Source organism: Neovison vison, chromosome 8 (assembly GCF_020171115.1).
Source record: "Neovison vison isolate M4711 chromosome 8, ASM_NN_V1, whole genome shotgun sequence".
Classification (NCBI taxonomy): Eukaryota; Metazoa; Chordata; class Mammalia; order Carnivora; family Mustelidae; genus Neogale; species Neogale vison.
Window position 1 is genome coordinate 55,677,603 of NC_058098.1, and position 14,604 is coordinate 55,692,206.

General features: G+C 48.8%; 1 protein-coding gene across 1 annotated transcript in view; it reads left to right on the forward strand.

The window, feature by feature from the left end:
- PRKCE (protein kinase C epsilon) overlaps nucleotides 1-14,604 on the forward strand; it is a 487,391-nt gene that overhangs the window by 401,266 nt on the left and 71,521 nt on the right. The window contains exon 11 of the mRNA XM_044263634.1: nucleotides 4,146-4,300. Within this exon, the coding sequence (XP_044119569.1) occupies nucleotides 4,146-4,300 (155 nt within the window). The remainder of the gene's footprint in view (nucleotides 1-4,145; nucleotides 4,301-14,604) is intronic.

Here is a 14,604-nt window from a genome sequence, read left to right on the forward strand (position 1 = left end):
CAGGCTGACTTGTCTCTGGCTCCTTCAGCAGTAAGAATTTGCGGTGGCAGAAATCAGAGTTCCCTCTGGTTCCCTTTCTCCCACGCAGCCCCCTAACCTTTTTTCATTCTTCCATCCACGTGATGATTGTTTTTTAAAGAGGATTATAGCAGCTTTTCTTTTGGGGTCAGGCTAGTTCCCTGACAGACTCATAGGGCAGAACTTCTAACAGTTCCTGCCCTCATGAAACAGACAGCTGGGGAGAAAGACACGAGTCAGTTACACAAATCAGACCTCCTGAATGCTACAGGGGAGAACATAGCATATAATAGGGAGATTTGACTTTGTCAGAGAAGTTAGGGACAGCTTCTTAAAAAAAAAAAAAAAAGAAAAGAAAAAGAAAAAATCTGGGCTATACTGGAATCTCCAGGATGAGGAGGGATTAACCATGGGAAGGGAGCTGGGAAACATTCCAAGCAGAGGGAACAACAGGAGGAAAGGCCTCATGGCAAGAGGGAATTTGCTGTTGGGACAGAGGGAGCCAGGGATGGCTGGAAGGGAGGGGGCTCAGAAGAAGGTAGGTGGGGTGGATCATAAGAGGCCATCAGCCATATTTAGGAGTTTTCTCTTTATTCCAAGAGAAATAGGAAGCCCTTGAAAGAATAATCAGTAGAAAGAGAGAAGGGAGGGGGATAGGTTACACTCCGATTTTCATTTCAGCAGGGTAACTGCCTGTGATGCGATTGTCATTTGCTGGGGGTGGGCAGCAAATTAGGGCATTAGGAAGAAAGCGCTTGACAGGAGTCTAGACAGGAAGTGAGAACCGCTTGGACCAGAATGGTGGCTATGAGCTGAGCGTGCAGAGACAGAAAGAGGTAGACAAATGCAGCAGGTGCAAAATGGTACAAAAGCATGGAAGGGAGAAGCCGCAGTGCTTGGCGGCGCATGTGAGGGATGAGGGAGAGAGAGGTGTTCGCAGTCACTGTCCGGTCTCTGACTTGTACGCAGGCACCCTGGACGAGGACCCGTTTGCTGCAGGCGTTGGGGGGAAGAATTACCGTGTCAGTTTCAAACCTGTTGGGTTGAGTGCTTTTGCACCATCTAGAGGGAAATGTCCGAAACGCGGTTGGATAAAGGAGTGTGCGGCTTGGAGGGGAAGTCTGGTGTGGAGGTTGACGTTCGTGGGTCACATGTGCCCAGCAAGGTGCATTAGGCTCTGTGAGGTGGAGGAGACTGCTCAGCGGGGATACAATGGGGAAGGAGGAGGGTCCCAGAGGCCGGCCCCAGGGACTCTGGTGCCTGATGGATGGGGAGAGAAGCCTGCACCAGCGGACGCGAGACCACCTGCCCGAGACATGGGGAGGAAACCAGCCCAAAAGCCAAGGAAGCCAAGTGGTATTTGGAGGAGGAAGGGCTCATGGGAAAATAGTGCTAAAAGGACAGGAAGTGAAGACTTGGTGATGGTAGTTCTCCTGCCATCGGTGATGACAGGATGAGACCACCTTCGGGGAGCACCCGTTGTGAGCCAGGCACTTTAACATTTGAGCTCATGCCCGTAAGACATCTGTAAGGCAGGTCCTCTATCAAACCGAACACAGGGAGCAGGTCATGTGCCTGAGCTCACATAGCCTGCAAGTGACAGATTTCGGTAGGAGCTCTTGTCACTCCACAGACCCTGTTCTTCTTAAATGCTGTGTGTCTAGGGTCAGTGGAATGAAAAGCAGCCAGCGAGCAGAGAGGGGTGTGGAGAAAACAGGTTTCCTCCTCCCAAAAGCTTTGGATTCTTCCACAAGCTGCGAAGGAAATGCGGCATCGTTGCTTCGACCCGCAGGCACGGGGTGGCTGCCCACGGGAGGGCGTCCCAGGGCTTGTTCTTGGTGCTGTGGTTCAGGAGCTCAGGACAGTGCTCCATGCAGGAGGCAGCTGCACCTGCGCCCCCAGCGCCCTGGGACCCCGCTGTTCTCAGCGAGGGGTCTGACGTCACCTGGGAACGTGTGGGAGAGGCTGCTTCTCAGACTCACCACCCTAGGTTTTCCGAATCGAAAACTCAGCGGTGCGGCGCAGGATCCGTGTGCTCACCAGTCTTCGTGGGATTCCAGGGCACAAGCTTGAGAACCTGTGTGCTCAGGGGATCCTTGCAAACAGAAGAAGGAAAATCTGAGTGACTTAGAGTCCATGTATCTCTCAAACACCAAATAGCTCAGCAGAACGAGATGGAAGAGGGGTGCTGAACCCGGGCTGCACACGGCATGCCCACGGGGAGCTTTGCACACCCCCGAGGCCTGAGGCCCACCCTCGGGAATTCTGGCCTCGTGGGGCTGGGGTCGGCCTGAGCATTCGGGTGTTGTGATGAGGATTTGCGTGGGGAATGGGTGAGGGAGGGAATGGTGGGCAAGGCAGCCTGTATACTTTCAGGTCCAGAATCATACTCTGGGGAGAAAATGGGGCAGGCCTTGAAGGGGAAGGAAGACAAATGGAAGAAAGCCTAGACCGTAGGCCCTTTGTGGGTACTGGTATAGCCTGAATGAATCTGGAGACGACTGGGGCAGAAGGTAGTCTGAATTCATAACAATTCTTAACAGTGGACTTACTTTCAAAGCGATGTCAACAATGAATTAAATATGCTGTCACAGCTGCTTCATGACTGAAGCAGGCTCATGATCACCTCCTCCTGCCCGCTTCACTGGACTCTGTCTATGTGTTGAGAATGTGCTCGCCTCTCTGGCCTCCCCAGCTTCACTGTTTTCCCTCTGCTCCATGAACTTTCCTCCCTCACTGGCCCACTCAACCCCCGCCCTTGGCATTCTCACCCTGTCCCCAAATCCTGGGATTTGTTTCCACCCCTGCTCCCCCGCCTCCTTGTTGTCTCAGACCCCAGCTCTGTCCAGAATCCTCTGTGGACCCCAGTTTAGAGAGCCCCCTCCCCCACTTTCTCTTGCCCTTTCATCTTTGAGACACTCTGCTCCTGTTTTGTTTTCTTCATTCTGCCCATTTCCCCATCTCCAGTCCTGGCTCCTAAGTTCCACAGGGACAGTGCTGGCTTGACGTTCTTTCCCTCCCGTCTAGCACAGTGCCCCACACCTTACAGGCTTAGGAAACAGTAGTCAAGAAACCGCAAAAGGGAACTTCCACCCATCTGCTTCACACACTGGCATGGAGTGCAGATACAGAAGGCCCCTCCTCGATGACGTAGGAGTGTGGTTGGGTCATTTGGAGGCCGCCTTGAGGAAAGAAGCCATAGGAAATGTGGCAAGATGGGAATCCCAGTAGGAACACCCTCCAGAGTGAAGAGTGGCCCGCAGAAGGGGCACTCGCAGCCTCAAAAGCCCATGGGACCGTGAAGTCGTTTCCCAGGGCTGTCTTCACACATTACTGCCAACTGGGGGCTTCAAACAATCTGAATCTATTCTCTCATGGTTCGAGAGACCAGAAGTCTGGAACCAGTGTCACTGGGCTGAAATCAAGGGCCTGCTCTCTCTGCAGGCCCTCGGGGGAGAGTCCCTCCTTGCCTCTTCCAGCTTCCAGTAGCCACCATGTTCATTGGCCTGTGGCCACAACACAATCGCCGCCTCTGTGGCCACGTTGTCTTCTTCCTGCTTCTCAAATCTCCCCCCTGCCTTTCTCTTATAAGGACACCTGTGATTGCACTGAGGACCCACCTGGGTGATCCAGAATAACTTCTCTTCTCAGGATCCCTGTTGTAATCACACCTGCAAAGTCCTTTTTTGCTGTCTCAGGTTAACACTCGCACGTGAAGGGATTAGGACACGGATGTCCTGTGGAGAGCCATTATCCAACCTACCTCACATATAAAGGTAACTGGAGCCTCCAGAGGGACAGAGACTTGTCCAAGGACACACTTCAGGGTTGTCACAGAAATCAAAGACCCAGGTCTCCTTTCTGTCCGTTTAGGGCTTCCTCTGCTAAACTAAGCTGATGTTCTTAAAAGTAAAACAGAGAAAGAGATTTAAAATCATGCCTCCTACCCTAATCTGTGTGCTGTCTGGATTATCTGTCTTCTAACTTCTGTCTGGATTGCGTGCTATCAGGATTCAGCCATCGCTGCACCTTCTTCCCCCTTGAGTCTGGGCTCAGGAGACACTCTCCGGCCTGTGTGGGCAGCAGCAGTGGAATTACCTAACTGGCATCTTCTGCTCTCCTTTCAGGACCGCCTCTTCTTCGTCATGGAGTATGTAAATGGTGGCGACCTCATGTTCCAGATTCAGCGCTCCCGAAAATTCGATGAGCCTCGTTCCCGGTTCTATGCTGCAGAGGTCACGTCAGCCCTCATGTTCCTCCACCAACATGGAGTCATCTACAGGTAGCTCTTCCCGTCTCCTGCCTCCCCGGACAGCGAAAAAATAAGAATTCTCCAGACACTGGAACTGACTTTGGCCCCTGCCCAACCGGTCTCTTAGCAACCCGCTTTAGATTAGTTGTTTGTTCTAATTTGCTTGCAGAGGACTTTTGGGGGGCTGTTTATCACTGTGAATGTTAATATTTGAATAGCCTCAGGAGATCTGACCCACTGTTTGTGCCAGTTTGGATCGAAAGCCCAAGCACAACATTTTAAAGGCTTGGCGCTGAGTGACCTTGGAATAACCTTCATTTCTCTCTCTCCCCACCCTCTTCCTTCAACATCAGGGCATTCTCTTTACTTTTTCCTTCTGTGCCATGAACTTCCTCCCCTTCCCAACCTCTTGCCACTTCCTGAGTTTGTTTGGCTTAGTTGTCTCCAGCAGATAGAATCAGAGGAGTTGCTCAGGGGTATCTGGGTTTCTGATTCAAGGAGGAGGAGCTGGGGGAGGGGAGGGAAGGGAGCTAGACAATATCCAACAGGAAGTTCCTGCACATCAACCAGTCCCTCACTGCCGCCCTGTCCCCCTTCCAAGAAAACACAGCACACACACACACACACACACACACTCACATGCTTATTTTCCAGTAAGGGAGTGGGGCTATTTACGCAGGCTCTTCTATTAGGTCAGGAATTCTGGGAGGAGTAAATATTTATAGTTAGCAACAAGGACGCTAAAGTTCCTTAAGGTTTTCTCAATGACTGTCAATTTCTTGACTTGGTTTTTGCTCCCTTCCCCCACCCCCAACCTTTTTTCAATTGGGTAGAATAGCTGGCTGGTTTCAACCCAGAACTTGGTCACTAGAACCTTCCTGACCCTCTCCTGGGAGCAATGCTCTGACTAAAGGCTCGTTGAGGGGCTCTGACCAACACTCACCCCAGGCTTCCTTTTTACTGATGACTCTTAGTTTCCTCCAATGTGTGTCTTCTCTGCTCAGAAGTAATCAGTGCCTCCCTGTGGCCTGCATAATAAAATCCAGACCTTTCAGCCAGCCTGGCATGGCTACCCACATCCTGCGTCCCTCTGTTGGCTTCCTATTGCTGCGTAACAAAAGACCACAGATTTACAGGCCTCAGGCAGCACCCATTTATTAGCCCCCATTTCTGTGGTCCCCGAGTTCAGGCACTGTGGGCACTGGCCCTCAGCTTGGGGTCTCGCTGCCGTGATAACAGTGTCAGGCGGCATGCTTCTGTGAAGTTTGGGGTCCTCTTCCACACTCACGTGCCAGTAGGAAGGACTCTGCTCTTTGCAGCACGTGGCTCGCTTCTTTAAGGCCAGCCAGAGGGAACAGCCTTTCCCGCTTGGAGTCTCTGACTCCAGGGAAGGCTTGGATCCCTTTTCAACAGGATCAGCTGATTCAATTATGCCAACCTGAGATGGTTTCTTTCCCTTTTGTTTAGCTCAAATGATTAGGGACCTTCATTATATCCTCACAATTCCTTTGCCTATAACCTCAAGTTATCTCCATAGATATCGCCTTTTCCAAGTTGTTCTGGTTAGAGGAAGTCCCAGCTCCCCCCCTCCTCAGGGAGGGATTATGGGATTACACAGGAATGCGACTCACTGGGGCTCCGCTTGGGTTGTGTCTGCTACATCCGGGTGCACCTTTCTCTCCCTACTCCCCACAGCACCTTGTTTTGAATCTGCCAAGGTTCTCATTCTCAGCTTTTCTCAGACCCACCTGCCAGTTCCCACCTCACCTTGCCTGTGCTTATGCCCTCCGAGCCGTCCTCTGAATGGCCCAGAGGCCTCATGCATTACTGCCTGCCTGCACAAAGCTTGGTCCCGCCAGCCAGAGCAAGTTTCTCCACCACCCACGCTTCCATGCGCAATTCGGGAATGAATGGGATTTGAGACTGCCGTTGCTACGCCTACCACTGTCCTCATCGTGTTAGCATGTTAGCGTTAGGCATTGCTGTGGGTCCTTCACTGAGTTGCAGACTCCCTTAAGGACCGCATTTTTGGTTAAACCCCTCAGTCATCTTATTTTACGCGCTCTTCTTGTTTTCCACATGGTACAAAGTCAACAAGTGACTCTTGATTCCAGTTGGCTTAAATCCCTAATCTCTGCCCCACAGCAGCTCATAAGCCCATTCAAGATACAGGAGTTGTGTGTGGGAAGAGCTCACTGCAAGGCCGTGCGCCATCCGGTGCCCATGACAGGAAGAAGGACCTCCATCCTTTGCAACATCATCATCATTCCGTCCCTTTTACAGTGGGTGCAGTCATCCAGTTTCCCAGCAGGGGTTCTGAGCTTCCCTGAAGTAGCTTGTCCAAGGCCGCCTCCGTCAGTGGCAGACTGAGGAAGACTAAGGGACTGATCAGCAAGCTCACGCTGTACACCATGACACCTGTCACCCTGTCTTTCCAAGTCTAAGTCCAAACTCTGAGGTGTCATCCCAGAGACTCTAAAACTCACCTCTCCCTTACAGGTCTGCCTGTCCCCTTTCTGCTTCCCTCTCATCACACCTGTCGACACCAAGTTCTCTTGGCTTCGAGGAGCCACACTTCCCCTCCCCACCTCCCCTCAACACTCCTTCCCACCATCCTGTACATTACTCCTCAGTCTCTGTGTCCCCTGGCCTGGCTGCTGCTCCCCTCCAACCTCTATTCCCTCAATGCTGCTTTTCCCCAGGGCCTTCATCCCTCCTTCCCCCTACCCTAAATATACTGCCTGAGCAATTCCAGTACATGCATGCTCCTATGTGCCAGCAACCCTGCGTTACTACATCCAGCCCCCAGTTATCCCCAGAACCCAAACAAGCTCTCTCCCCCCAAACTCTCTCTCAGGAAGGACTCTCAGGGGCCTGCTGCCTCCTTCCCAGATGAGCTTACAGTCGTTCACAGACTCAAGTCCCTTACTGTCTCTCAGTTCCCTGCCCTCCTCTCCATCCTTCCCCTTGCACAACAGCCCGGTGTTCTTTCAAATCACACAATGGTCACACACGTCCCTTTTTAGCCTCCTTCCGACTCCTTTGTGCCCCGGACCTGCCATGCACAGCTGTGTGGTCTTCACACAGCGCAGGAGCGGAGGACAGCAGGCCATGAGCAGTGGATGGCGTCTCAGCCAGCTCTGCTGCTGTGGCTGACTTCAGCCCGGAAAGGGGTGCTTTTCCTACCCAGAGGAGGTGGCTTATTGTGTCTCTCACAAAGACACAGTCTGTGACAATGGGGCCCTGGTGGCCCCCAGTGATCGTGTGACCTTTATCACTGTCCCCGCCAACCATGTATCCCACCCTCTAGGTGCTCCAGATTATTTGCCATTCCGTCCCTGATGCCATTCTTTTTCATTTCTCGGAGCCTTTGTACCTCTGTCCCTAGAAATCCCTTGCTCCCAATCTGGGTCTTGATCAATGAGTGGTTTCCAGTTCACGCCCATGTTCTGACTGCCTCAGAGTCCCTGGTTTAAAGGGTATGGAGATTCCATAATACTGGAGGAGGGGAAATCGATAAGGATATTGGTGAGAAAAAAAACAACCCTGAGTTTCTGATTGCTGAGGCTGCGTGATGTGCACATGTGGTGAGGGGGGGTCGCGTCCTATCTACTGTTGTATGTGTTTGAAGGTTACCATAATTATATCTTTTTGTGTGAAAAAAAAAAATGTTATCCAGGGTAACATTCTAGAGTTTTTGATTCAATAGGTCTGGAGTGGGATACAGGAATCTATATATATTTTTTAAAGTGTTCCTCAGGTGACTTTGGGGCCAGAGATGAAGAAAAATTCTATTCTGCCTCTGGGGACTGTGTCAAGCCCTGCCTGCTCATGTGAGGCTCTCCCTGACCACCCAGCTTGTCCTGGGGATCCTGCCTTCCCTCTGGAACAGCCATTAGCAGATTCTCTTTGCAAAACTTATGTTTTTACTTAAGATCCCTGTTCTGTGATTGAGAACTCCACACCAGAGTGCTTACCTGGGGGGCCTAGAAAAACAGCCTGCTTATAGTAGGTGTTCACTAAATACTTGTTCTTCTAGTCTCTGATGCTCCAGAGCCTTCCAGCCCAGTGGAACCATGCCATTCTGTCCCTGATGCCATTCTTTTTCATTTCTCAGAGCCTTTGTACCCCGTCCCTAGAAATCCCGAGCAAGTGGTTGCTCCCTCCCATTGGTGTGTACTTCTTAAAAGTCTGTATTGGAAACATTCCTAACTCCTTGACCCTAAAAGGCCCCCAAATCCTTCACAACTCTCATTTGATGGGTTAATGAGGATGCTGGGATCTCTGTTTCCCATGTTGCTCTGTGTTAGGCTGCCACGGAAGAGGGTAGAAGGCAATATGTCTGCAGCTGGTTGGTGGTGGGGAGCTGTGAGTGTGTCTCCACCTCTTTGCCCCTGGCTGTTCTGAAGCCCCGGCAGAGACCATGTTCTGTGCAATACAGGGGTTTATTTGGGAGACTGGCAAGGCCAGGTTTTGGAGGAGGAAGCTGATTGCTGGAGTGGAGAAGGAATTTTCGGCCTTCCTGCTGGAATTTATACACACACTAATTAACAGCTAATTGGCCAGGGTTCAAGAATGGAGGAAAGCAAAAAAAAAAAAAAAAAAAAAAAGAATGGAGGAAAGCAGTCATTTCTGTGTCTGGCGGCTCAAACTTTAAGGAGAGCCCACACTGACAGCTATGCCCCCCTTTCTTCTGGTCCTCATCTGAGTCAGGTTCCAGCACCAGGCAGGTGTACTGTCGCAGGGTACCGTCTCTCTGTCTCCTACCCCGTGTTCCTGGAATCCTCTCTGTGCTACGGCAGAAGCTGGCGCTGTGTCCAGCCATGCCTTAAATTTAAAAAAAAAAAAAAAAAAAAACAACTTTTCCCTCCTTTACCATCCCACCCCGCCCCCACACATAGTGAGGGGTAGAGGTATTGAGGGGTAGGCCTTCCTTAAGAGTGGGTTCAAAGAACTCTCTCTTTATCTCCATCAGGGTCACTGCCTGCCCATTTTCATCTGAGCTGCTCAGTCGGAGCAGCTGACTCTCTGAGAGCGCCCCTCTGTCTGTGCAACACGAGAGAGATGGTGTGATCCGCCTCAGACAGAAAGGACAGCCGGGGGCCCTGAGGAAGATAAGCAAAGGTTTGGCAGTCAGGAATGTATCTCTGTATTCTTTCAGAGTTCAGAAGTCAGGACCCCTGTGACGGAGGGTAGTGAAGAACGTGCCCTCGGCCACATTGGCCAAGCATCTTAACACTCCATGCCTCAGTGTCCTCACCTGTAAAATGGGAATGATAGTTGTACATACCTATCTCATGACTTATGGAGATTTCGTGATTTAATAGTTCCAAATAATTTTAATAGTGTGTGCCACACAGTAGGCCCTTAGTAAAGATTAACTATCTTGTATCTTGATTTCTATTAAGACGGATTGAAAGAACGTTGGAGATCTTTTATCTAGCCCAAGCTCCAAAACGGATTCCTAGAATCACGTCAGAAGAATGAATTCCTTTCTTCCTTCTTAGAAAATTTAATCCCCCCCTTTTTTTTTTAATGATAAAAGTGGTAGTCCTAAGAAAAATAAAAATGTAAGCAACAGAGAAAAGTAAAAAGTCAGCTTTCCCTTCACCAACCTTAGAACCACCCACAGTAGAACAGTGGATCGTTTTCTGGAGACTCCTCTGAGAACTCTTCTTGAGCAGGTTCCTGAACCTCTTTGTGACTGGCTTGCATTGACCTGGAGCTCAGAAAATGCCTGCGTGTCTCCTGCATCCGGGACGGAGCGTGATGGCTCCAAGTCAGACAGGAGGCCGAGGTGGAGGATCAGAAAGCCAGTGGGGAATGACAAGGCATTTTCCTCCTGGGAAGGCTCATTCATGAGTAACATCTCATGTGGAGCATTAAAATTTGGTCTTTATCTAGCACAGGGGAAGTTATGACTTCTCCCTTCATTTTTCAGAACTTTCCGTCTTCAGTGAGCTGTCACTGCCACTGCCCAATAGCCATCCTGCCCTGGGGACCTGTCATGTGCCTGGTTGCCCAAACTGGGGGTAGTGGAGAGCCCCAAGGAGAGAGGGGTCTCTCCTCTGGTCCACGCTAAATCACTCCGTACTCAAGAGGTGCTTAGGAAAGGCTTGCCTTGTTGATAATCATGTTTCTAAAAAGTCGGTAGGAATGAAGAGCCTGAAACAGATTCAGGCAATACCTCCGAGGATCTAATGGAGCTGGATCTTCAATGCCTGTCCTCACGGGACGGGAAGACAAAGCCAAGAAGGGGTTGCTGAGGTCCGTAGCCATGCTCTGCAAGCCCGACCTCCCTGGACAATGTGCATGGAGTTGTGATACAAACTGTAGCTTTATCTTCCTGCTAGTCAAAGAGGGAACGTGTGTGCTTAGCTTGTGGAACGACAGCCTGCCTCGATCCCTGGGATCGCCCTCCTGCCACTGACACAATTCAGCATTTCCTGACTTGGGGAAGAGCTCTACTTAAAGCCTTTGCTAACAAGGGGAAGGTCTAATATTTAGATTCCTGTCTTCTTTCCCTACCTTCTCAATTTATCTAAAGCTAATAAAAGCAGAGGAAGAGGAGGAGGAAATAGGATGATTTCTTCCTTCCCATTCTTCTATGACTTGCCTTCAGGAAGATCACTCAGGACGTTCTGGGATCTTCTCCCCCCCACAGAGCATTACCTTCCACTGTCAGCAGCCCTCCAGCCATTCTAGAAAATGATATTGTGATATAACATTTCTGAAGATGTAAGGACTGAGTGTGTAATAGGAGGGTGTCGGGAGTCTCCATCGTTAGATCAAGGAGGTCTCAGAGTGATCTAAACCAACTCCATTTTCTAGATGTGGAACTTGAAACCAAAACTGGACAGGAACTCACCCAGGTTTACCCAGCGAAGTACTATAAAGTGTAGATGTTATTTTAATCAAAGATATACATAGAGTTAAAGAATCGAACCATTCTACAAGGAACTTAAACAATAAAAAGCTGTTTTCTGCCCTCCTTCTCATTTCCACCCAGTTTCCTCTTCCACAGAGACAACCATTTTCAGTTTTTTCCGCTGAGGCTTTTGGAACAGATCTCTGTATTTCTGACTAACATGCTGTTATTGTTACTTTTGTAAAACTCTATTTTAGGTATTATGTAGTGACTGTCCGCTGTGGAAGTGAGAGTTTACTTCTCTACTCCTACTCCCACTGCCCTATGACATCCATACTCCCTTCCCAACATCCCATCTTCCCTTCCTCTCAGTAGAGTTTTCTATAATTGTGGTTAAATGAATATACATCATATGCATTATTATGACTGTGAAGTACTGTTTGGGGGCACCTGGGTGGCTCAGCCAGTTAAGCCTCTGCCTTCAGCACAGGTCATGATCTCAGGGTCCTGGGATCAAGCCCTGTGTCAGGCTCCCTGCTCCTCAGGGAGTCTGCTTCTCTCTCTCCCACTGCCCACCTCCCCCCCCCCATGTGTGCTCTCTCTCTCTCACACATGTAAATAAATAGAATCGTTTAAAAAAAAAAAGAAAGAAATACTATTTGGAACAAAGCCATGTGGTAAGCTATAATTACTTATTCTATACCTTTTCTTTGTTTTCCCTGGAGATGATAATGATCTCTTTGCTTTCTATGTAGTTATTAGTTCAGCACAAACTCTACAAATTGTCCACGTCTCCCCGCAGGATGTTTCTGTGCAATGGATACTCTGTCAACTTCATGTTCGTGGGAAGCTCTCTCCTGGAGCCCTCTAGCCCACTCTGCTCTAAACAGTTCCCCCATGGCTGCTGCCTGACTGTCCCCATACTGCCGTCCTCATGCTTCCTTTGACCTCTTTCTTCTCTGAAAGCTCCTGTGTTTTGTATCCCACATCTCTGTCTCAATATATTCCCTTGATGTAGTGAAGCAGCCCCAGCAGTTCTTTGAGAAGGATGGGCATTACATTTTTAGCCTTTCCTTTTATATGCAAAACCATCTTTATGTCTCTCTCAAATTTGATAAAGACTTTGGCTGGGTGTAGAATTCCAGATTGAAATCCATTCTCACTCAAAATTGTTCCATTGCCTTCTAACTTCCAGTGTTGCTGTTAAGAAGTCTGAAGCTATTTCAATTCTGGATCCCATTGTACAGATCTCTCTCTTTTTTCCTGGAAGCTTGGTCATTACTTACTAATGATGTGCTGTAGGCCATTTTTCATCCATTTCACTGGGCTCCAGATAGACTTTTTCAATTTAGAAAAACCTGTCCTTCAGTTCTAGAAAATATATTTTTCTTTAAGGATTCTTTCTGTTCTCTCTTTCTGGAGCTGTCATTTGAGTATCGGATTGGTCAGCTTGGCCTTCATTGTAGGCTAATATGGCTAGCCACATAGTTGGGAAATTCCTGACTGTCAATACTTTTAGAACTTTCCTCTTAGAGTGTTCAGATTACCCTTGGAAGACTCTTCCATCATCCTGCCCAAAGGTAAAGGACTTAGCATCCAGTACTGTAGTAGCTACATGAGGAGGCAGGCCTGGAGGGCCCCGCTCCTAGGAGACATTGTCCAGAGAACTCCATTTCCAGCTTTGTACCCTGGTGCCTGCCCTCTGCCCCCATCCCACCCTGTGTCCAGAGACCCACTGTTTTTCTTCACCAGAGAATAAACCTGTGGGGACCGAGAAGGGACTGTGCAGAGTAAAGAAGAGAATCTGAGTTTATAATTGCTTTTCATCCAACCATTTTTCTCTCTCCCCACCTTCATCTCCAGAAGTAACTGTTACTGCAAATTCCTGCGGTTTTGTTGGGACAGAAGTTGGGAGATTCTGTAGCATAAATGTAACCATTCTTGACTTTCCCCATTGGGGGTCCTTGATTCAGTGCTTTCTCAAGTCTATTTTTTTTTTTTTTTTAGATTTTGTTTATTCATTTTCTTAGAGAGTGTGTGTGCAGGAGCAGGGGGAGGAGCAGAGGGAGAGGGAAAGAATTTCAAGCCAACTCCCCACTGAGTGTGGAGCCCGATGTGGGTCTTGATTTCACGACCCTGAGATCATGACCTGAGCCGAAATCCAGAGTTAGGTGCTCAACCAACTGAACTTTCTCCGCTCTTTTAAGTTATTAATCACTCATCCTTTGGCTTTCCAGCTTCCAAAATTGTGTTGCTATTGTTTCCTCTCTCCTTCTCCCCATCTTTGTGTATTTAGATCTTTTTGTGTAATTTTGGGAAGGAGAGAAAAGTAGTTGTGGCTCTTCAAGCTACTCTCTTTGTCCAGAAGTCAATAATAATAATAACAAAAACAACCACCACAGTACAGCACAGCAGCAGTGGCAACAATAACCAAGGGTAACAAGGCCCTTATTTAGCCTTTGTTATAAACCCAACGCTATTCTACACACTTTACACCTATTAACTCACTTAATCATCACAGTAAGAGATTCTGCCATTGTCCATGAGATTTATGATCTCTCTGAAGAAGGAGATTCTACCAGATCCCACCTTGCTGGCTGTTGCCACTGTCAGGTCTCCCTGTCCCATTGCTGCAAGCTGCAATTTCACATGGGAAGCAAAGCTGTATATTGGAGACAGTGCTGAGCTTGGACTCCAAGAACTGTGGCCAAGTCCTGGCTCTACCTCATCTTTATTATGTCTTCCTGGGCAGAATACTTAAACTGCCCAAAAGGTAGTTTCCTCATTCCCCCATGGGATTACCCAGGACTGTTTTGAGAATCATATGAGAAAGCATTTACAGAAGTACTAAGTACAGCCCTTGGCTCTTAGAAGGCTTTGTTCATATTGGTTAGATGAAGGGAAGCTAAAGTTGTTGAGTCAGAGGATGTAGTGAATTGTGTCCCCTCCAGATTCGTATGTTAAAGCCCTAATCCCCAATACCTTAGATTGTGGCTGTGTTTGGAGATAAGGCCTTTAAAGAGGTGAAAAAGTAAAATGAGATCATGTAGGTAGACTTAATCTGATAGGACTGGTGTCCCTTTAAGAAGAGTTGATTAGGACACACAAATGCATAGAGGGGGCCATGTAAAGACACCAGGAGAAGACCCACTTCCCAGCGGCAGAGAGAGGCCCCAGAAGAAACCCGTCCTGCCAGTACCTTAAACCGGGACTTCCAGCCTGGGAGAAATAAATTTCCGCTAAGTTATTCAGTCTGTGGTACTTTGTTATGGCAGCCATAGCAAACTAATATGGAAGTCTCAGGTTTAAGTCCCAGCATTGCCGCTTACTAACTGTGTCGCCTTGGGGAATGTCCTGATCTCCCTGAGCCTCAGTGTTCTCATCTATAAAACGGAGCTGATAATAATAAATAAAACAAGATGGCCAAGGCTGCAGTCTTGGCATACACCGAAAGATTTAAATCAGC